This window comes from Dendrobates tinctorius, unplaced genomic scaffold (genome assembly GCF_039654945.1).
Source record: "Dendrobates tinctorius isolate UK_male_01 unplaced genomic scaffold, ASM3965494v1 ptg000133l, whole genome shotgun sequence".
Classification (NCBI taxonomy): domain Eukaryota; kingdom Metazoa; phylum Chordata; class Amphibia; order Anura; family Dendrobatidae; genus Dendrobates; species Dendrobates tinctorius.
Window position 1 is genome coordinate 14,076,817 of NW_027361801.1, and position 24,983 is coordinate 14,101,799.

General features: G+C 43.8%; 1 protein-coding gene across 1 annotated transcript in view; it reads left to right on the forward strand.

The window, feature by feature from the left end:
• The first annotated feature begins 24,220 nt into the window (after positions 1-24,220).
• The window catches only part of STK26 (serine/threonine kinase 26), a 73,443-nt gene continuing 72,680 nt past the window's right edge, over positions 24,221-24,983 (forward strand). Inside the window, exon 1 of the mRNA XM_073543491.1 lies at positions 24,221-24,526. Within this exon, the coding sequence (XP_073399592.1) occupies positions 24,485-24,526 (42 nt within the window). The 5' untranslated portion in view covers positions 24,221-24,484. The remainder of the gene's footprint in view (positions 24,527-24,983) is intronic.

A 24,983-nucleotide genomic window follows, 5' to 3' on the forward strand; every position in this document is an offset into this window, starting at 1 on the left:
GACCTTGTAGGGGGCATAGAGAGTAGAATTTCAATATTTGCAGATGACACTAAACTCTGCAGGGTAATTAATACAGAGGAGGACAATTTTATATTACAGGAGGATTTATGTAAACTAGAAGCTTGGGCTGATAAATGGCAAATGAGCTTTAATTGGGAAAAATGTAAGGTCATGCACTTGGGTAGAACGAACAAGTTGTATAATTATGTGCTTAATTGTAAAACACTGGGCAAAACAGTCACTGAAAAAGACCTGGGTGTATGGGTGGACGACAAACTCACATTTAGTGGCCAGAGTCAAGCAGCTTCTGCAAAGGCAAATAAAATAATGGGATGCATTAAAAGAGGCATAGATGCTCATGAGGAGAACATAATTTTACCTCTATATAAGTCACTAGTGCGACCACACTTAGAATACTGTGTACAGTTCTGGTCTCCGGTGTATAAGAAAGACATAGCTGAACTGGAGCAGGTGCAGAGAAGAGCGACCAAGGTTATTAGGGAACTAGGGGGTCTGCAATACCAAGACAGGTTATTACACTTGGGGTTATTTAGTTTGGAGAATCGAAGGCTTAGGGGTGATCTTATTACAATGTATAAATATATGCGGGGACAATACAAAGACCTTTCTAATGATCTTTTTACTCTTAGACCTGTGACGGGGACAAGGGGGCATCCTCTACGTCTGGAGGAAAGAAGGTTTAAGCATACTCACAGACACGGATTCTTTACTGTAAGAGCAGTGAGACTATGGAACTCTCTGCCATATGATGTTGTAATGAGTGATTCACTACTAAAATTTAAGAAGGGACTGGATGCCTTTCTTGAAAAGTATAATATTACAGGGTATATACACTAGTTTCCTTAATATTGCGTTGATCCAGGGAGCTAGTCTGATTGCCGTATGTGGAGTCGGGAAGGAATTTTTTTCCCCAATGTGAAGCTTACTGTTGCCACATGGGTTTTTTTTGCCTTCCTCTGGATCAACATGTTAGGGCAAGTTAGGATAGGATATGGGTTGAACTAGATGGACTTAAAGTCTCCCTTCAACCTTAATAACTATGTTACTATGTTACTAAGTGATACATTACTGGTATTAGGGTCTCTGGCCCTACACAATGCTGCTATCGGATTACATAGCAACAAATATGCTGACAGGTTCCCTTTAAACGTCCCAAATTTAGCATTCTGGGCTACACATTATTGCCGCAAAGTTCCTGGCTACATTGGCAACGACGTAAATCACTCAAACCACGCTGGCAGAAGATGAGAGAGGCTGCTATACTCCCTCTGTGCGTGGTGATTGTAAAAAGGGGTTTGCATCCTGCAAGTATTACGTCCCTACAACTATAAAACCATTGCTGTTATAGTACATTAAATCTGCCAGCCTGTAGGTGCGGCATATTGTAAGCCATATACATGGGTGCTTCATAGATGACATATCGCCTGCACAGTTACCTCCTTGACCTCTCACACTAGTCTTTCTCGTAGTCTGTCTCAGAAAGAAATTACATTCATTTGTGCCCTGATTATTCATTTTTGCTTTAACATGCAACTCTAAATATTTAATACCTTTCCATTACTGGTGGCTCAACTGTAAAACATGGCAGGCCCCTAAAGAATACTTAATTGCTCCTTTAGATTTCGCTGGTGAAGATGTGACTTTCTAAGCAATGGTTGCTTACCAACATTGGTCTGCTTAGGAGGAGGAGGACAATCACAAGGAAATGAAACTATTAAGTAGGAGTGGATCTGTCTCTGCATCAAAGACTGAGGTTAGCACTTAATCTTGAGGTTAAAGACATAAAGCCGGTTGATGCTGGTAAATTAGAAGATTAGCTCAGCAAATAATACAGAGTGTGAAACAGCAATCAATAGAAGACAGGAAGAACTGATGGTCCTCGCTACTGTTTGGGTAAAATATCATCCAATTATCTGAACGAATCACAAATCCTAGAAATGAAAGATAGTATTAAAGAGGAAATAAACTTGTGTTTGTCCATCTCTAGGATTTGTGTGTTCTGTAGGGTCTCAACAATTGGCAAATGAGCGTTCATAAAGGGGCTCGTGAAAATTAGCTGTCAATCAGCCATCTAATGAGTGGTCACTAAAAGGAATCTGTCACCTATTTTTTCGACTATAAGATGCTGCCACCGCCATCAGGGGCTTATCTACAGCATTCTGTAATGCTGTAGATAAGCTCCCGATGTAACCTGAAAGATAAGAAAAAAAGAGTTAGATTATACTCACCCGGGGCGGTCCGGGTCCGGAGGGTGTCGCGGTCCGATCCAGTACCTCCCATCTTCTAGCAATGACGTCCTCTTCCTTGCTTCCCGTCGCGGCTCTGGCGCATGCGCACTGCTCTGCCCTGATGAGGGCAGAGCAGATTACTGCAGTGCAGTGCGCAGGCGCTGGACCTCTCCCGGGGATGGTCCAATACTTAAATCCTGTATTTTCCTAGAAGAAAAGTGAGAAAAGTCGGTACTTCCCCTGGTAGAATAATGAATAGTTGTTTTGGATACATTAAACAAGTATTCCCATGTGGTAGAACAACCTGACCTGTTTTTGGTTCTAAGTGCGATCTTAGTTGTGGATACTCTAAGAAACGTGGTAATCTTACAAATTTTTCTTTCTGTATTTTGCTGTTTGAATTAAATAATAAATAAAGTAATGCTTGAGAAATACGTCATATGTATCTGTGGAAAAAAGGCCACTTTTTTCACTGATTTCCATTGGCGTGCTACTTCCAATCCATTTTTTCCACATTTGGAGGCCTCTTGGCTGGTTTCTCGCGGACGTCTTGCACCCACAACCTAGGACTGTGCTGCTATTTTTCCTTCTAGTTGTAATAAATTACTCAGATAATCGCTTCCCTAGCGTATTTGTCAATTCATTTGCAGTAATGTATTATTTTCATTAATTTTCTTTTTTTACAGGAAAATCCTTTAGAGTCGACCTATCACCTCTCTTGACATGTCCATTTTTATGAATTCTTGAATACCCAGAAGTAACAAGCGTGAAACACCCTTTTTGCAAGCTCTTATATGCCGTTGCCCTATTATTACTCAGATAATGCATAGACACAAATAATTGATAAGCATGGTAAAGTATTTGTTAATGTATTAATAAATTTCCAAAGGAGTAACAGAGGAATGGCACGCTGAGAATATTAAAGAAAAGCATTGTTATTTTGTGAAATGAATTTACTATAAGGCTATGGTCACAACAGCACACATTTATATATAAGAAAATTGTTCCGATTATGCTAACCACACTGTGATCACCCTCTGATCATAGTGTGATCCAATTTTACTGGGTTAGGAGAAGATGGGAACATTTTTTTTCTCCATCTCCTCCATTCTTCCAGTCCATGAAAACCGGATTGCACTCAGATGTCATCCAAGTAAACTCCAATTGTTTCCATTGACTTGCATGGCCGAGTGCAATCCGAATATCGGATGCAAATTGTGCATGCTGCAATTTTTTTTCCTTGGACAGATTCCGTCCAAGGAGAAAAATCATACATAGAATAACATTGGTCTGACTGTGATCGGATGTTTTGTCGTATCGTACTTGGACCGAAAATATGACCCTTCAGGAGAGCTTAAAGATCAGTTAAAGAACTTTTCCAGCTTTATTTTTTTTTAGTGTGAAAGTGTGGTCTGAGTTAAAATCAGCATCAATTAATCCCTACCACTCCAGCACTGTGTCTGTACACTACCCTGTGACATTAGGGACAAGACTGCAGCAATGACGTCACAACCAAAGTGACCACTGCAGCCAATCAAGGGGATCAGTGGTCTTGTGCCAATTGCAAGCCTTTACACTAATATGAATTAAAGCTCGAATATCCCTTTAAGTTCTCCTGCACTATATGTAATGGTTCTACTGCTCTGCAACAAAACCCATAGAGCGATTGCCAGTAACAGAGAACAGACAGCTACGGGGCTGCTGGGGAAGAATACAGGACTTTATCAGGTGGCTCATAACTAGAAGAACAGATGTTTTCTGAGGTTTTCCTCCGCAAGCTTCAGTGAGTGGCAGAGGAAGCTGCTATTTCCTACTGGCCTAGAGCATGCCGCGGCTTTTGTTTTTGTGCTAATGGTATGATGAAATAACTGCTGATGAAATACACATTCTATCACCTCTGAATGACTGTGTGAGCTGAAATACCCAGGACCAGACGCACCAAATGACACCTAGGACTGCAAAACAAGAACAGAATATTTGTTGCACAGTAAATATTTATTTGCCATAATAGAACTAATTCTCTAGGATCTTTTCTTGGACTTCCGTTCTTCTGTTACTTCTCTAAGGCTAGTTTCACACATCAGGTTTTTTCCGACAGGCAGGATCCAGCTATTTGTTAAAAAACCGGATCCGGCGAAAGCTGCTGCCAGATTCAGTTTTCTCTCATTGAATTGTATTAGAACTGGATCGTGCCACATGGCCTTCCGTTTCTTCCGGTTTTCGCCGGATCCGGCTAAATGTTTCATTCCGGCTTCTGGAAAAAACATCTCTAGTAAGGTTTTTTGTCTGCGGCGAAAAACCGGACAGCACTTCCGGTTTTTTTAAGTCTGCGCATGCTCAGATCCAATTGGCCAGCCCCCAGGAAACAGATATAAACCTGTTAGACGGATCCGGCAGAAAAACGGATCCGTTTCTTCAGTTCTTCAAAATTTACGCCGGATCCGGTTTTTTAATAGCCGGATCCTGCCTGTCGGAAAAAACCTGATGTGTGAAAGTAGCCTAATGTATGTGTCACACAGCGAGATCGTTAGCGAGATTGTTGCTGAGTCACAAGTTTTGTGATGCAACAGCTATCTCACCAGCGATATTGCTGTGTGTGACACCTATCAGCGACCGCCCCCCCCACCGGATATCGCTGATCGTTCTCAAAAGCCCTGGACATTTTTTTGATCGTTGGTCTCCCGCTGGCCAGCACGCATTGCTGCGTGTGGCAGGTGGGAGACCAGTGATCAGCGAGCTGGAGCTGGTATCCAAGGTAAACCGCAGGTTCCTAAGCATGCGCGTCACTTAGTTACCCGCTGTGTACCTTACATACCAGCGTGCTGGTGCAGGGAGCTGGTAACCAATGTAAACAGCGGGTTTCTAAGCGCCGCATGGCGCTTAGAAACCCGCTGTTTACCTTGGTTACCAGCTCCCTGCACCAGCACGCTGGTATCTAAGGTACACAGCGGATAACTAAGCGACGTGCGCGCTTGTTACTCGCGTTGTCGCAGGGCCTCATTGCTGCTGAGATCTTCCTGTTTGGCAGCTCTCCAGCGATCATGTAGCGACACACCAGCGATCCTGACAAGGTCATATCATTGTTGGGATCGCTGGTGCGTCGCTATGTGTGACAGGGCCCTAAGACATTTCTAAAGAAACTGACAACTAGGTGTTATCAGTTGGCGGGGTGTCTCTGTCCAGAGAAGCATTGTCCAATCATTGCGGAGAGTGTCGGGCGATGTAGAGACACGCCCCTTCAACATCAGAAATGGTAACGCCCAGTTGACAATTTGTCCATAAATTTCTAGAAAGAATAACAGAGGAACTAAACAACACAGAGATATAAGAAAAAAATGTTCCAGCGCTGTTGGGACTTATGGAAAGAGTGAAACAAGCAGTTTTATGACTGAGCGTTATTTCATTCAATAGTTTAAAATAAGTCTATGGATAAGCTCAGGCAAGATGGCTGACCCCATAATCATGTAAAGAAAAAAAGGAGTACAAAATAGATGGTTAGTAAATTTCATAAAATATGAAAAAAAACATTAAAAAACTTTGTTTTGGCAAAGCAAAGATTATCACAATGTGTGGGCTGAGCTCATGGAAAGGATGTGATCCGGAGAGTAGAAGCAAGGTTTTTTATTCACGCCAACGCATTTCGGTGCTGAACTGGCACCTTTTTTAATTTAAAAAAAACAAGCGTGCCTCAGGAAAAGTGCAGGTATGGCGCTAAAATGTGTTGGTATGAATAAAAAACCTTGCTTTTACTGTCCGGATCCCACTATTCTGTGAGCGCAGCCCACACATCGTGATAATATTCATTTTCACACACTGTTAAGTGGATGATATTCTCCTCCAGCCACGAGGCTGCAGCTACAGCACATCAAGCGTTGACAGGTGTTGTTTCCTTATACAAACTTTACAGGCCAGCGCCGCCATCACCCTAACCCCCATCTTGTTCCTTACGGCACTGCCTTATCTGTGCGCATTTGGCCCATCCAGATCATCCCAAAACTTTGGGCATATAAGTTCAATTGGAAATATAAATGAGCTGTCACGTTCCTCTAAAGTCTTCATATTTAAACCATGTGAAATGCTTTTGGATGCAGATAGATCCTTGTGTGGTGCAGTACTGAATCTGCTGGAGCACAGTCTGCTGGCTGGTAATTCAGCATGTGGTATTTTTATCCAAATGTACCCAAAAGACCTGAAAAGAAATGGCAGCTTATCAGCATTCCCAGTTGTTATACTGCTGCATCACATACACTCAGCAAAGTGTGGTCAGGATGTAGAATCTTGGATATGATACCCCTGCACTGTAGAAAACATTGTTTTACAATATTATTATATGTGTATAACATTTTTTTATAAAAGTGGCACAAAATATTTATTTGACTTATTTATTCAGCACCATTATATTCCGCAGTGCTTTGTCATCACCGTCCCCACACTAGATTGCCTATCAGTATGAGTTTGGAGTGTGGGAGGAAACCAGAGGAAACCCATACAATCACAGGGAGAACATACAAACTCCTTGTAGATGTTGTCCTTGGTGGGATTTGAACCCAGGACTCCAGCGCTGCAAACATCTTTAATTTGGTCTTATCTGTCCACAAGATGCTTTCCTAGAAGGATTTTGGCTTACTCATATACATTTTGTCACACTGCAATCTAGCTTTTTTATGTCTCTGTGTCAGCAGTGAACTCCTCCTGGGTCTCCTGCCATAGCGTTTCATTTTATTCAAACGTCGACTGATAGTTTGCACTGACACAGATACACCCTGAGCCTGCAGGGCAGCTTGAATTTCTTTGGAACTTGATTGGGGATGTTTATCCACCAACCAAACCATTCTGCGTTGCAATCTTTCATCAATTTTTCTCTGCTGTCCACGTCCAGAGATTAGCTACAGTGCCATGGGTTGTAAACTTATTGATTATCTTGTGAACCGTGGGCAAAGGAACATCATGATCTCTGGAGATGGACTTGTAACCTTGAGATTCTTGATATTTTTCAACAATTTTGGTTCTCTAGTCCTCAAACAGTTCTCTTCTCTTGCTGTTCTCCATGTCAGTCCTCAGACAGTTCTCTTCTCCTCTTGCTGTTCTCCAAGCCAGTCCTCAGGCAGTTCTCTTCACCTCTTGCTATTCTCCATGCTTAGTGTGGCACACAAACACACAATGCAAAGACTGAGTCAACTTCTCATGTTTTTATCTGGTTTCAAGTATAATTTTCATACTGCCCACACCTGTTACTTGCCACAGGTGAATTTGAACAAGAACCACATGTCACGGAGTGACTGACCAGTGCGACACGACCCAATAATTGGTTGGTCACCAAACAGCAAAAAAAAGGGAACACCAGGGGCAAAATTACAACAGTGGGCACTGCGATAGGGAACGGAGAAATGGACACCTCCTGCATTCTCCTAAGGATGTGCCCTGCCCATACTAGCGTCCCTATATAGGTTCTTTCAACTTGTCGCCGAGCAGGTTACCTTAGCCCTCGCTTGCCCTGCACCTATCCCTAAGTAGGGAATTGGCAAGTGAGGACACTGGTCCCACAGCTGCACTAATACAACACAAGATAAGGATAGACAGACAGTAAAAGGAACAGGGTAACAAAAATGCAATACTTAGCTTTCTGCTGTAAAGCACCACCACACAACATGATCACGACACCAGATTCACCATGAACAGCTGTGGTACCACCGCTCCCAGCAAGCTCCTTCTCCCAGAGTGATCACTGCAGAATTGTTAGCGTGGCTGGTCTTGAGCCGGAATCTCCAGGAGTGGACCCTCTGGGCCGTGGCACCGAGGGGCCCCGGGCGAGCTGCCAGGTGGAACCGACCCCTATACAGGGACTGTTAGGAGCAGGCCCAGGGGTTCGAGTACCACGGTAGCCGGCACCGAGAGGGGCAGCTCAGGATGGACTGGAGTAGGAGTGTGGGGCTGAAGTGTAGATGACAGAACAGGGCTGGAACACTGGAGACAGGCGTAAAGTAAGACAGTAGACTGGAACGTGGAGGGATGGCTGGAGCAGGAACACAGGAGACAGGATTAGAGGAGGACGGAAGGACTGGAGCAGGATGGAACTGGAACACCGGAGGCAGGACTGGAGTAGGACAGAAGGACTGGAGCAGGATGGAACAGGAAAACCGGAGGCAGGACTGGAGTAGGATGGAAGGACTGGAGCAGGATGGAACAGGAACAATGGAGGCAGGACTGGAGTAGGATGGAAGGACTGGAGCAGGATGGAACAGGAACAACGGAGGCAGGACTGGAGTAGGACGGAAGGACTGGAGCAGGATGGAACAGGAACACTGGAAGCAGGACTGGAGTAGGATGGAAGGACTGGAGCAGGATGGAACAGGATCACCGGAGGCAGGACTGGAGTAGGACGGCAGGACTGGAGCAGGAGGGAACAGGGATAGCTGGACTGCGAGGCTGCTGCAGGGAGCACATGAGAACGGGACTGTGAGACTGCAGAGAGCACACGAAGAAGCGAGGCCCAGTGTGCTAGGAAACACAACGATCAGGCACCTCCCTCAGGGGGAAGCGGCCTGATATGCCCCTGTCTGGTCTGCCATTGGTCAGGGCATGCTTCCGGGTCAGGGCATAGCTGGAGCACAAGAAGCAGAAGGGAGGGGCGGCCGCGGCATATGGCGCATGCGTATTGCATGCAAAGACGCAGTCGGCCGCGTGCCTGTCAGAGGTGACCACCGTGGCTGTCGGGCGGCGAGGGGCTGCGGCGTGGGAGCGATGGCTGGGTGAGTATGCAGAGATGGCGTGGGAGCGGAGACCGGGTGAGTATGTCGGAACGGCGTGACAAGAATGACCTCTAACACCGACGGTCAGCTGATGCATCAGGTGACCTTTTAAAGGATGGTGGGAGTGATCACCATCTGCATCAGCAAATTCAACAGCAATGTAGTTACACAAGCGGCCACCAGGGGGGAAAAAACTTATATTAACCCCCGATGGCCTGAAAGGAAAAAAAGTTTTAATGTGAGAATCTAGATTTGCCACGGATCCAAAAAATGGATCGTGACACCACATGCTTGAAATAAAGTTGCTTACCCACAATTTTGGAAAGATGTCAACAATTTTGTCTTGCCCATTTTTGGGGGTTTTGTGTGAAATTATGTCCAATTTGCCTTTTATTTTTCTGGATTGTCAATTTTTGTGTTGTTCCAATACACACAAAGGAAATAAACGTGTACAACAAAACACATGTAATTGCAATAATTTTCTAGGAGAAATACTTCATTTTCTGGAACAATTTATAGGGTGCCAATACTTTCAGCCATGACTGTATATACTGTGTGATGGAGTGATCCTCATGAATGACAGTTTAGGGAGAAGGCTAGCCCAAACTGTGCACTCTTCCATACTATATGAGGCTTTGCCTCTGCTGAATTGGAGGAGAGAAAGGGCACTGAAACTGTCGCGATCCAGCGATTTGTCCAATGTCAGAGCAGTGACTACAGCCCTATGTACAGCAGCTTGTAAGGGCAGAGCTCTTTGCCTAGCAGACAACAGAGGCTTCTTACTAACAAATAAATTGCAATAAACGGATGCCCATAACGCAATGTGAAGCTAACCTTACAGATCTCCTTGTGGAGAGTGACAAGCTTGGTAAAGGGTTGATATTGACTTTTAGGATTGCTATTTCCAATAGGTGGCACTAGAATTCTAGTCCTCTTCCTCTCTGAAGAGACAATTTGCATATTTAATTTCCCAGTGGAGCATTGCATGGAGTGTAAGGCTATGTGCACACTAGGGTGACCGGATCTCATATGGGGGGGAAAAAATGTCAGAATCTTGTTCGTCTGGACCCCACAAAACGATTACCCTTTCCAGATATTGAGAGAGCCAAAATTTAAGCTCGATCAAACGACGTTAACCCGTGCCGCTCGTCGCTCAAAGTTTGAAAAAATCCAAATTGAGGTATTTTAAGATTTAGGTATTTTGCATAGTCTGTTAGACTATAAAGAATGTGACAACAACATTGCAGAAATAGCCCTGACCAAATTTTCAAACCATTTGTGGTATTTGAATGCAGAGTGGGTGGGATTATCGTTTTTTGATCCCACCATTACAGACAATGAAAAGTTGTTAATGGCTAATAAATTGCTCAGTAGCACAGATGAACCATCAGAGCACGCTAACCTACATGAGTTGATAATTTTACATAGTTATCTAATCTATTCTAGAGCTTTTGTTAAAGTAGTTTTTGAAACGTCAGAATATAATGCTCGGCATTTGCTTACAACTTGCAGGACATATTGCTTTTGTTCTTCATCTTTTGTCAGAAGGTCGTTAAAGTCGGTTACTTCCTACCTCTTTTAATTTTTCTTTCCTAACTTTTGGGTTTACAACCCTAGCGTGCTCTGATGGTTCATCTGTGCTACTGAGCAATTTATTAGCCATTAACAACTTTTCATTGTCTGTAATGGTGGGATCAAAAAACGATAATCCCACCAACTCTGCATTCAAATACCACAAATGGTTCGAAAATGTGGTCAGGGCTATTTCTGCAATGTTGTTGTCACATTCTTTATAGTCTAACAGACTATGCAAAATACCTAAATCTTAAAATACCTCAATTTGGATTTTTTCAAACTTTGAGCGACGAGCGGCACGGGTTAACGTCGTTTGATCGAGCTCAAATTTGGGCTATCTCAATATCTGGAAAGGGGAATCGTTTTGTGGGGTCCAGACGGACAAAATTCCGACATCGATTTTTTGCGGTCACCCTAGTGCACACACTGCGGATTCACCTGCGTATCAGCAACGGATTTGGCACTGTGGTGTACAGTACCATGTAACCCTATGGAAAACAAAAACCGCTGTGCACATGCTGCGGAAAATTTTGCACGGAAACGCAGCGGTTTATTTTCTGCAGCATGTCAATTCTTTGTGCGGATTCCGCAGCATTTTTACACCTATTCCATTATAGGAATCCGCAGGTGTAATAACGCAGGCGAAATCCGCACTAAATCCGCAGGTAAAACGCAGGCATTTTGACCTGTGGATTCTGCAGAGTCCGCGCAGAAAAATCCGCACAAGAATCCGCAAAGTGTGCACATACCCTAAGTCTCCTCACTCTGACTTCCTAGGCCTGGCATGTCCCCCTCCACAAGGAGTAACGCTACCCCTTGGACCCTACTTAAAAATAATAAACACTCTTTTAAAAAGATGGCCTTGTATTTTTTGCTACATTTTTTCCTTGAGTTTTAAAAACCCTGGGTTTTGATTTTTTTTTTGTTTACTTGTCTTCTTTATAAAGTTACTAGATGGTGGCCCGATTCTATCGCATCGGGTATTCTAGAGTCTCTGTTAAGATAAAAAAAAAAATGCTCACCTCCCGACGGCCCCCGGACTTTCTCTCCTCTCGCCACGCTCCCGGCATCTTCTGGTCCCAGTAATGCTTTGTGCAAAACACCGCTGATGACGTCGCACTCTCGCGAGGGTGACGTCATCTCCGGCCCTTCTCGCTAAGCATTACTGGGACCGGAAGATGCCGGGAGCGTGGTGAGAGGAGGGACAGAGTCCGGGGGTAGTCGGAAGGTGAGTATATAACTATTTTTTATTTTAACAGGGACTCTAGAATACCCGATGCAATAGAATTGGGCCACCATCTAGTGTATTATACTTCTGTTACACCCGGAGCTGCTGTCACTGTTCTGCTGTTACCTAATGTATTGTACTCCAGTTACAGCCAGGGCTGCAGTCACTGTTCTGCTGTTACCTAATGTATTGTACTACAGTTACACCCAGAGCTGCTGTCACTGTTCTGCTGTTATCTAATATATTGTACTCCAGTTAATCCCAGAGCTGCAGTCACTGTTCTGCTTTTACCAAATGTATTGTACTCCAGTTACACCCAGATCTGCAGTCACTGTTCTGCTGTTACCTTATGTAGTGTACTCCAGTTACACCCAGAGCTGCAGTCACGGTTCTGCTGTTACCTAATGTAGTGTACTCCAGTTATACCCAGATCTGCAGTCACTTTTCTGCTGTTATCTAATGTATTGTACTCCAGTTACTCCCAGAGCTGCAGTCACTGTTCTGCTTTTACCTAATGTATTGTAGTCCAGTTACACCCAGATCTGCAGTCACTGTTCTGCTGTTGCCTAATGTAGTGTACTCCAGTTACACCCAGAGCTGCAGTCACCGTTCTGCTGTTACCTAATGTAGTGTACTTCAGTTACACCCAGATCTGCAGTCACTATTCTGCTGTTATCTAATGTATTGTACTCCAGTTACTCCCAGAGCTGCAGTCACTGTTCTGCTGTTACCTAATGTATTGTAGTCCAGTTACACCCAGATCTGCAGTCACTGTTCTGTTCTTACCTAATGTATTATACTCCACTTACACCCAGAGCTGCCTTCACTTTTCTGTCACCTAATGTATTGTACGCAAGTTACACCCAGAGCTGCAATCACTGTTCTGCTGTTACCTAATGTATTGTACTCCTAAATATGTACAGGACTGTGCCTGTGTAATGAGCAATGCAGCACTGATGCCTTTAACGGCTGTAATGTGCCTGTACAATAAGCAATGCGGCCGTGTTGCCATGACCACTAAGCAACTGTCGCTGATTGGTCGTGGCCTAACTGCCGCACCAATCAGCGAGGTGGGTTTTCCATTACAGACACACAGACAGAATTAGACAATTATATAGTAGATGCGTTATTTTTTTTTTTGTGTGTTCCAAGTTGTACTATAAAAATGTGCAACATAAAATGAAATTGCAATATGCATTATCATATCCAAGAAAAATAAATGATAGTCCAGCACTGAGCAGTGAAGTCAGTAAAACACAGCACACGAGCACTGCAGCCACTGATCGGCAGGATAGGTACACCACCTGCGCTGAATGAACAAGGGGAAAAAGAGGAGACTATTGTTGTTGTTTTTTGGTTAAAGAGGTAAATTACCAAGAAGAATTCCACTAAGTTCTAAGTGTCAGTGGAGTGTCCGTCTTAAACGACAGCACAGGAATAAGTGAAAGGGATGTGTTAACATAGACTTAAAGGGTTTTTCTACTACTAGGACCACCCCTTTTTGATCAAAATGTTTGGCCTCCATAAAATAATTAAGCCTACACTCACTTCCTGTGTCGGGGCTGTTCCCGCGGTGTTGGCACTTGCGGTCCTGGGGTTCTCGTGTGGTTGTTGTGACACGTGACGTCAGCACCCAATCAGCGCTGGCATCACTCTCTCCGCCTTAAGGAAAATCGAACATGAAGAGGAAGTCACTGCAGCTGATCCCTGACTTCCTCTTCCTGCTCAATTTGACAAGAGAACTGTGGGCCGTTTTATTATAGAGAGACTCTGTGGGGCGCTCTGCTTCCTCTGGCAGCCCCCTTGCCCCTGCTACAACCATTTTAAAGCACCAAAGTCTGGGTCCCCATTGACTGCTATGGGGCTCGGGTTCAGGTAGAGGTCTGATACTTAAACCAAACTTTGGACTAAAGTTCGGTCGAACCTGACGACCCTGGACATCTACGGGCCCGCTCATCCCTATTTGATACACTTTTTTTTCATGGACCTGTAACAAGGTGGCCCTGGGTGGTAGTCCCAGCCGAGTCAATTAAGTCACAGTCACTATGCACCCCGGCACCTTGTATAGAAATAGGCAGGTCAGACACAATCCCAGGCATGGCTTGCAATCCAACAAGGAGAACAATTTTAATAACAGAGATGAATAAAGTATAAACACTGGCTTCCTGCTCTCCCCAGCTTCATCCATAGCCGTACCCACAACTGCCACGGCGGCCGAAATCTGGCCTCTTAAAGTCCCTTCGGCGGGCCCTTACGGAGTCCTGGGTAACAGATTCTATCCCCCTCCTGGGGTCTGGCAATGCCTGTGTTGCCGTCCTTAAATCTGAGGCAACAGAGTCTATCCCACTACCGGGTCTGGCAATGCCCAGGCTGTGTCTGCACACCTGCCCAGGGCAAATGTGCCCGGGGCTACTGAGCTCACCACAGGAACTCCTGTCCTCCTGAAATTGTTAGTCCAGCCCACTCTTTAACACCTTACTGTCCCTGTCTCTATAATGTACGAGCACAGCATAATACAATAAGAATATGTAACATATATTGTCATATACAGTATATATGTTGTCATGCACAGTAAATGTACGAGACATAACATAAAAAGGGGTCGCATAGGTCCCGTGCAGGGGAGGGGCAAACGAGGGTCTCTGCCACCTCCTTACAGACCCATAGACTTCAGGACCGGACTGGGACTAAAATTCAGCCCTATTAAATAGAAAATGGCAGCACACCAAATATGAAATATGTGAAATACGAATAGCAAAATGGCTTTAGTAATACATTTCATAATGGCTTTTATAAGGCATATCAAATATGAAATAAGTGAAATATGAATAGCATAATGGCTTTTGCAATCTTGAAAAACATATGAGATACTTAGCACAAAATTTGGCCAAAAGATGTGAGCCCATTCACCAGCGACAAGGTGATCTCAGATTGAATGGGTCCCTATACTGACTGCCTGGTGTGAACTGACCTCTGGCTAGTAACATGATAAAGCCTGTATATATAGGACGATAGGAACCAAACATGTGATTGAATGCGATTAAAATCACCACTGGATGAAGGGCGGAGTGCTCAGTCAGAAAAATAGTATACAAGTAATAAAACAAACTGACGGCACATCTAGAACTAGTCTGAATAGGTGCATACCAAAAGGCAACTTTCATATTAAATAGAATTCAGCCCTGGCATTTGAAGTTACACAGGCCCACTAGTCACATGGTGACTATATAATATCTTTGTACACTTGTAGGTTACAAGAAGTGAGAGGAGATTAACACTATATAACATGTAGTCACAGCTGTGCCCAGTATTTCAGCTCAGTCCTATTTATTGCTTTTAGGTACAGTACTCTTCCCAAAGCTCTGTCCCCTTTTGTACGCACGGTGACAAAATTCCTGGCAGAACTGCTATCCATTGGGCAACCAGACCCCCTGGTCATAGCTGCCTCTATCATACCTCCCAACTTTTGAAGATGGGAAAGAGGGAGAAAGACAGCGGCGCGCACAGTGTGCCGCTGCAAATTTTAGGCCACGCGCCGGCCACATCCATTTCACAACTAGTCACACCCATGTCCACGCCCAACCGCACCCATTTAGCACTGCTGATCACACTGACTGGTACTGAGGGCACAGTGGCTGGCATTATGGGTATACTTACTGGCACTAAGGAAGAGAGAAAACAGAGAGAGAGAGAAAAAAGAAAACAGAGAGAAAGAAAGGAGAGCGAGAGAGAAAGAAAGAACAGAGAGAGAAAGAAAGAGGGGAAAGAAAGAAAGAACAGAGAGAGACAGAGAAAGAACACAGAGAGAAAGAAAGAAGTAAAGAAAAGAAAGAAAGAACAGAGAGAAAGAGAGGAAAGAAAAAGAAAGAGGGGAAAGAAAGAACAGAGAGAGCGAGAGAGAGGAAGAAAAAGGAAAGATTAGAGAGAGAAAGAAAGAACAGAGAGAGAGAAAGAAAATGAGGGAAAGACAGAACAGAGAATGAGAAAGAAATAACAGAGAAAGAAAGAAAAAGAGAGAATGAAATAAAGATTCCATAAAGATACTATAGCAGCCCGGCTCCCATTGTAGTGCCCACCTGAGCCTCCCGGTGCAGGACACATCATGATCCGCTCACATGGCCGGCATCCCCGATTCCAAGGCAATCCTGCTGTCTGCGCTGTCGGAGGAGGACATGGTGATGGAACTGAAGCATTCCTAGTTCCGTCACAATCTCCTCATGAAATTATCTAATTTCCAGTCAGCTTCCAGCATATCACTTCCGGTGGAACGTCATGTGTGAGTTTTAAAATGCTCCTCGGGGCTCCGCCGTGTACTCCTGTGTCCATGGGAAAAGCCCGCTTTGTATGCTTCGTACACACTTGGCTCCGCTCCATACATCCCGTACACATATGGCTCCACTCCATACACACGCGGCTCCGCTCCGTACACCTCGTACACGCGGCTCCGTTCCGTACACCTCGTACACACACGGCTCCGCTCCGTACACCTCGTACACGCGGCTCAGTTCCGTACACCTCGTACACGTGGCTCCGTTCCGTACACCTCGTACACACACGGCTCCGCTCCGTACACCTCGTACACGCGGCTCAGTTCCGTACACCTCGTACACGCGGCTACGTTCCGTACACCTCATACACACACGGCTCCGTTCCGTACACCTCGTACACATGTGGCTCCGCTCCGTACACCTCGTACACACGCGGCTCCGCTCCGTACACCTCATACACACACAACTCTGCTACATCTATCCTGTAAACCCCTCCTGACCCCACACATATCAGGCACATTGCAGCCCCCCAGCCAGCCTCAGCTTAGGGCCTCAGGCAGATTGCGGCCCCCCAGCCAGCCTCAGCTCAGGGCCTCAGGCAGATTGCGGCCCCCCCAGCCAGCCTCAGCTCAGGGCCTCAGGCAGATTGCGACCCCCCAGCCAGCCTCAGCTCAGGGCCTCAGGCAGATTGCGGCCCCCCAGCCAGCCTCAGCTCAGGGCCTCAGGCAGATTGCGGACCCCCAGCCAGCCTCAGGCAGATGGCGCCCGCCTTCCGACCTCCCCACCCCCAGGCCCTCTTTATAACTAAACTCACCCCCACCCCGGCCAACTTACTGGAGTCTGGACGTGTCCTGAAGCCTGCCCTGAACCAGCGTGCGGGGGTAGGAGACTCGCAACAGCAGCCGCTCCTGGATTCCTGCTGCCGCCCTGGACGCCGTCATCGATGATAGGACGCGACACAGTGAGATGTGAGTAGGCGTTGCCTGCCCTGCAGGCAACCATTGACGGCACAGTGCGCTCTCTCCGGCTCCGCCCTCAAAGAACGCGCCACGACGTGCAGTTTCATGTCGCCGCGCGTTCTTAACCCCTAGGGTGCCAGTGCCACCCCAAAATCTCCTTTGAAACCGCCGCCGTGCCTGCAAATTTAAAGGGCCGGCGGCGGGTAAAAGAGGCTGGCGGCCGCCACATTAGTCTGCGGCCCACAATGTGCTAATAGCGGCCCACCGGGAAAATGCCCGGTTGGGCAGATTACCAATCCGGGCCTGCATAGACTTCCATGGGTAATTTTGATGAGTGACTCTGACAAAAACAGGACACGTCTCGGTGATTTTGAGCTGATCACTTGGTCCACAAAAATATACAGACATGTGATCAGCTCTACAGACTAGGATAGGTAACGGTTCTGTCCATGAAAAACTGATGTCTGAATGACGACTAATAAATGGCACAAATGAATCCCATTGCTCAGACGGATGTCGTCAGACCTGTGCTGAAACCTGAGCGTACTTCCATTATAAAAAAAAAAACAAGAAAACAGACCGACCCGGCAATATCAATCTGCTCCCGGGGACAGAGGGTAACTTTCACATGTGAATTCCAGAGGTCCGTTCTTGATGTCGGCCATATTGAAAAACAGGAAGGGAAAGGAAAGGGGAACACAATAAAAGATATCTATGTACTTTAATAAAATATAATAAAATGCCTAAGAAGGCAATGTGCCCCTTTCAAAAAAAATGGATGGCAGACCATCCGGTATAAAATAAAAAAAACTAACTGATGATGGTGAAAAAATACCTGACGAAGGAGCTTTCCGAAACGCGCGTCGGGGCGCGTTCTATTGGCATACCGCTTCTCGCACCGCTTCTTCTACTCGGGTCAGACCTTCAGGTATTTAGCCCTATTTTACATCATGATTTTTTGGCCCATGTTTTCTTAGCAGTGCATATCATTGCGCTCTGTGGCTTCATTTCTTGACTCATGTTTTCTAGGCAGCGCATATTTCACCATTGTGATATCTTTTGGCACATTTCATGCATTTTTTCTTTTTCTTTTTAAATAGTGCACACTTTCTCACTGTGGAACTTTTTTTGCACATTTTATTCTTGGTACACATTTTGTATATCCTTAATATCATCATTGGTCATTTGTGCATAATCTACACATATTATTATTTATTATTATCTTTCTATATTGTTGTGGTAATTTTTTGCACTATTTTTTAGCACTATTTTTGCACTTTTGCTACTATTACATGGATCCTTAACATGGGCTTATTCTATCTTTTGACCCATGTGGTAGGGAGATGATTATTATCTGATTATAATTTGGATTGATTCCATATATTGTTAAACTTATACATTACAGCGTTTTTTTTGCCTCTAGTACTAATTTTAATAATTTATATTTGTGTGTTGTTGTTTGGCCAAATTTAATCCAATAATAAAGGCCTTTTATTAAAGCAATTTATTGCCTTTTTACTTTTCTTGATTTATACACATGTCCACTACCAGGTATTTTTTCACCATCATCAGTTAGTTTTTTTATATTGAAAAACAGGTAAAGCGCAGCGTTCAGTATTTGGTCAGTATTTACATCAGTATTTGGTCAGTATTTACATCACTATTTGGTCAGTACTTACATCAGTATATGGTCAGTACTTACATCAGTATTTGGTCAGTATTTACATCACTATTTGGTCAGTAATTACATCAGTATTTGGTCAGTATTTACATCAGTATTTGGTCAGTACTTACATCAGTATTTGGTCAGAACTTACATCAGTATTTGGTCAGTAATTACATCAGTATTTGGTCAGTAATTACATCAGTATTTGGTCAGTACTTACATCACTGTTTGGTCAGTATTTACATCAGTGTTTGGTCAGTATTTACATCAGTGTTTGGTCAGTACTTACATCAGTATTTGGTCAGTATTTACATCAGTGTTTGGTCAGTACTTACATCAGAATTTGGTCAGTACTTACATCAGTGTTTGGTCGGTACTTACATCAGTATTTGGTCAGTACTTACATCAGTATTTGGTCAGTACTTACATCAGTGTTTGGTCAGTATTTACATCAGTATTTGGTCAGTACTTACATCAGTATTTGGTCAGTACTTACATCAGTGTTTGGTCAGTACTTACATCAGTATATGGTCAGTACTTACATCACTATTTGGCCAGTACTTACATCAGTATATGGTCAGTACTTACATCAGTATTTGGTCAGTATTTACATCAGTATTTGGTCAGTACTTACATCAGTGTTTGGTCAGTACTTACATCAGTGTTTTGTCAGTACTTACATCAGTATTTGGTCAGTACTTACATCAGTATTTGGTCAGTACTTACATCAGTATTTGGTCAGTACTTACATCAGTATATGGTCAGTACTTACATCAGTATTTGGTCAGTACTTACATCAGTATTTGGCCAGTATTTACATCAGTATTTGGTCAGTACTTACATCACTATTTGGTCAGTACTTACATCAGTATATGGTCAGTACTTACATCAGTATTTGGTCAGTATTTACATCAGTATATGGTCAGTACTTACATCAGTATTTGGTCAGTAATTACATCAGTATTTGGTCAGTACTTACATCAGTATTTGGTCAGTACTTATATCAGTGTTTGGTCAGTACTTACATCAGTGTTTGGTCAGTACTTACATCAGTGTTTGGTCAGTACTTACATCAGTATATGGTCAGTACTTACATCAGTATTTGGTCAGTACTTACATCAGTATTTGGTCAGTACTTACATCAGTATTTGGTCAGTACTTACATCACTATTTGGTCAGTACTTACATCAGTATTTGGTCAGTACTTACATCACTATTTGGTCAGTACTTATATCAGTATTTGGTCAGTATTTACATCAGTATTTGGTCAGTAGTTACATCAGTGTTTGGTCAGTACTTACATCAGTGTTTGGTCAGTACTTCCATCAGTATTTGGTCAGTATTTACATCAGTATTTGGTCAGTATTTACATCAGTATTTGGCCAGTACTTACATCACTATTTGGTCAGTAATTACATCAGTATTTGGTCAGTACTTACATCACTATTTGGTCAGTACTTACATCAGTATATGGTCAGTACTTACATCAGTATTTGGTCAGTATTTACATCAGTATATGGTCAGTACTTACATCAGTATTTGGTCAGTAATTACATCAGTATTTGGTCAGTACTTACATCAGTATTTGGTCAGTAATTACATCAGTATTTGGTCAGTACTTACATCACTATTTGGTCAGTATTTACATCAGTATTTGGTCAGTACTTACATCAGTATTTGGTCAGTAATTACATCAGTATATGGTCAGTACTTACATCACTATTTGGTCAGTACTTACATCAGTATTTGGTCAGTACTTACATCAGTGTTTGGTCAGTACTTACATCAGTGTTTGGTCAGTACTTACATCAGTGTTTGGTCAGTATTTACATCAGTATTTGGTCAGTATTTACATCAGTATTTGGTCAGTACTTACATCAGTATTTGGTCAGTAATTACATCAGTATTTGGTCAGTACTTACATCACTATTTGGTCAGTACTTACATCAGTATATGGTCAGTACTTACATCAGTATTTGGTCAGTATTTACATCAGTATTTGGTCAGTACTTACATCACTATTTGGTCAGTACTTACATCAGTATATGGTCAGTACTTACATCACTATTTGGTAAGTACTTATATCAGTATATGGTCAGTACTTACATCAGTGTTTGGTCAGTATTTACATCAGTATATGGCCAGTACTTACATCACTATTTGGTCAGTATTTACATCAGTATATGGTCAGTACTTACATCAGTATTTGGTCAGTATTTACATCAGTATATGGTCAGTACTTACATCAGTGTTTGGTCAGTATTTACATCAGTATATGGTCAGTACTTACATCAGTGTTTGGTCAGTATTTACATCAGTATATGGTCAGTACTTACATCACTATTTGGTCAGTACTTACATCAGTGTTTGGTCAGTACTTACATCAGTATATGGTCAGAACTTACATCAGTATTTGGTCAGTACTTACATCACTATTTGGTCAGTACTTATATCAGTATATGGTCAGTACTTACATCAGTGTTTGGTCAGTATTTACATCAGTATTTGGTCAGTACTTACATCAGTATTTGGTCAGTACTTACATCAGTATATGGTCAGTACTTACATCAGTATATGGTCAGTACTTACATTAGTATTTGGTCAGTACTTACATCAGTATATGGTCAGTACTTACATCAGTATATGGTCAGTATTTACATCAGTATATGGTCAGTACTTACATCAGTATATGGTCAGTACTTACATCAGTATTTGGTCAGTACTTACATCAGTGTTTGGTCAGTATTTACATCAGTATATGGTCAGTACTTACATCACTATTTGGTCAGTATTTACATCAGTATTTGGTCAGAACTTACATCAGTATATGGTCAGTATTTACATCAGTATATGGTCAGTACTTACATCAGTATATGGTCAGTACTTACATTAGTATTTGGTCAGTACTTACATCAGCATATGGTCAGTACTTACATCAGTATATGGTCAGTTTTTACATCAATATATGGTCAGTACTTACATCAGTGTTTGGTCAGTACTTACATCAGTATATGGTCAGTATTTACATCAGTATATGGTCAGTACTTACATCAGTGTTTGGTCAGTACTTACATCAGTATTTGGTCAGAACTTACATCAGTATTTGGTCAGTATTTATATCAGTATTTGGTCAGAACTTACATCAGTATATGGTCAGTATTTACATCAGTATATGGTCAGTACTTAGATCAGTATTTGGTCAGTACTTACATCAGTGTTTGGTCAGTATTTACATCAGTATATGGTCAGTACTTACATCACTATTTGGTCAGTACTTACATCAGTATTTGGTCAGTACTTACATCAGTATATGGTCAGTACTTAGGCTTTGTACACACGTTGCATTTTTTTCGCGTTTCCGCGGCGGTTTTAACCGCGTGATTTTGCCGCGAAAAATAAGCATCCCATGCATTCCTATGGGATTCCGCAATGCTGTGCTAATGCTGCGGTTTTTACCGCGGCGGAATCGCTTCGCGGTAAAAGCCGCAGCATGCTCATTAATTTGCGGAATCGCGGCGATCCCGCACCCATAGGAATGCATTGTTCCGCTTATTTCCCGCATGTGGCTGTGCACACCATGCGGAAAGTAAGCAGAACAATTGCGGATGGTACCCACGGTCCGGAGGAGAGAAGACTGTCCTCCGGGCTGTGGGTACCATATCCCTGTAAAAAATAGAATTTAAAATAAAAAATATTGTTATTCTCACCCTCCGGCGTCCCGCGCAGCCTTCCCGCTTCTCTTCACGCTCCGGTCCCAGTAGTCCTTTGCGAAAATGCTCGCGATGACGTCCGTTCTCGCGGGATCGTGAAGTCTCGCGGTCATTCGCGCGACGTCATCGCGAATGACAGCGAGACGTCGCGATCCCGCGAGAACTGACGTCATCGCGGGCATTTTCGCAAAGGATTACTGGGAACGGATGCGCGGGACGTCGGAGGGTGAGAATAACACCATTTTTTTTTTTTTTTTACATTTTATCTTTTACTACTGAGGCTGCATAGGCGGCCTCAGTAGTAAAAAGTTGGTCACACTTGTCAAACACTATGTTTGACGAGTGTGACCAACCTGTCAATCAGTTCTCTAAGCGATGCTACAGATCGCTTGGAGAACGCTAGCATTCTGCAAGCTAATTACGCTTGCAAAATGCTAGTTTTTCCGCGGGAAAATCACGGGAATTTAAAATGCGATTTTCCCGCGGACTGGAATTCCGGAATTCTCGCGGGAATTTCCGCGAGAGTTCCGGTACGTGTGCACTTAGCCTTAGTGTTTGGTCAGTAATTACATCAGTATTTGGTCAGTATTTACATCAGTATATGGTCAGTACTTACATCAGTATATGGTCAGTACATACATCAGTATATGGTCAGTACATACATCAGTATTTGGTCAGTATTTACATCAGTATATGGTCAGTATTTACATCAGTATATGGTCAGTACTTACATCAGTATATGGTCAGTATTTACATTAGTATATGGTCAGTACATACATCAGTATATGGTCAGTACATACATCAGTATATGGTCAGTATTTACATCAGTATATGGTCAGTATTTACATCAGTATATGGTCAGTATTTACATCAGTATATGGTCAGTACTTACATCAGTATATGGTCAGTATTTACATTAGTATTTGGTCAGTACTTACATCAGTATATGGTCAGTACATACATCAGTATATGGTCAGTACATACATCAGTATATGGTCAGTACTTACATCAGTATTTGGTCAGTACTTACATCAGTATATGGTCAGTACATACATCAGTATATGGTCAGTACTTACATCAGTATTTGGTCAGTACTTACATCAGTATATGGTCAGTACATACATCAGTATTTGGTCAGTACTTACATCAGTATATGGTCAGTACATACATCAGTATATGGTCAGTACTTACATCAGTGTTTGGTCAGTACTTACATCAGTATATGGTCAGTACTTACATCAGTATATGGTCAGTACATACATCAGTATATGGTCAGTACTTACATCAGTATATGGTCAGTACATACATCAGTATATGGTCAGTACTTACATCAGTGTTTGGTCAGTACTTACATCAGTATTTATATCAGTACTTGGTCAGTACATACATCAGTATTTGTATTTCAGGAGTGGGTGATAAATCTAGAAGTGGTGACGTGTTTCTATTATACTTTCCCTCTGATTGTTCCACTCCTGGTTTTGACTTATAAATACTGAGGTAAAATACTGACCAAATACTGAGCGTGTGAACGTGGCGTTAGAGTGCAGCCTGGCCGTCTCAGTCTGGTCCATGTGCACACTGAGTTATCTCCCACGAACATTAGCCATGTGTACTGCACACAGGCTTTAATAACGGGTCCGTGCGCTTTCTGTGTGCGGTGACGTGCTGGTCTGAACGTATGCAGTGTGGGTGAGGGCCGGCCACTGACCGCACCTGGAGCAAACACGGCCGCCGCCTCCCGGCACTGTCACCTTTACCTCCTATGCTGGAGGACGACGTACCATGGGAAGGGCGGGGCGCGGCTGACGTCACCGGCGCAACACGTGACCGGCTTTAGCCGTCGGGCTCCACCCTGCGCACAAGAAACTGCCGCAACCTCCCGTCCTCTCCCAATATGGCGCCGCTCGCCTGCTGAGCTCTCCCAGTTCCTCCCGTCCCCGCCGGTCACCGAGACATGCTCACAGCCGGATAGCGGCAGCAGCTAGCAGCGCAGCGGTTTCTCGGAAGCAGCGCGGGCCCGGAGCCCCCGGAGACTGCCCTCCTCTCGGCTGTAGACGGAGCAGGAGGCCTCAACGCCGCCATGGCTCATTCCCCGGTAGCCGTGCAAGTGCCTGGGATGCAGGTGAGAGGGCCGGAGCGGCTGTGTAACGCAGTGTGACTGTGCACACACCAGCGCCCGCGTTCTTACTGCTATTAGGCTTCCGTGTTGGCAGACCTGGCCTTAAAGGGGAGTTCCACTCTCCCAGTATTCTTCTGGCTTGTTGTTGGTACATGTCATGGGATGTAAAGGCGAGCACCCAGTAATGACCCCTGACAGATGGGTCCGGGCTTATGGTCCCCAGTCTGGTCCTTGTAGTCATCGGGCTCCAGGATCCGCTCCGTCCTCTGATCTGTCAGCGAGGGGGGCATCACTTACGGAACCTGTCGCATTAGTTTACTCTCAAAACGATTTTTAATATCTCTGCCCCCTATTTTTGTAATTCTTTAGAAGCAGACGCGCTAGTATACCGGCATCACCGCGTTTCCATCCGCTTTTCCTCCTCGGCTGTGTGGTTGGTGCACATTGGACCTGGGCTGGT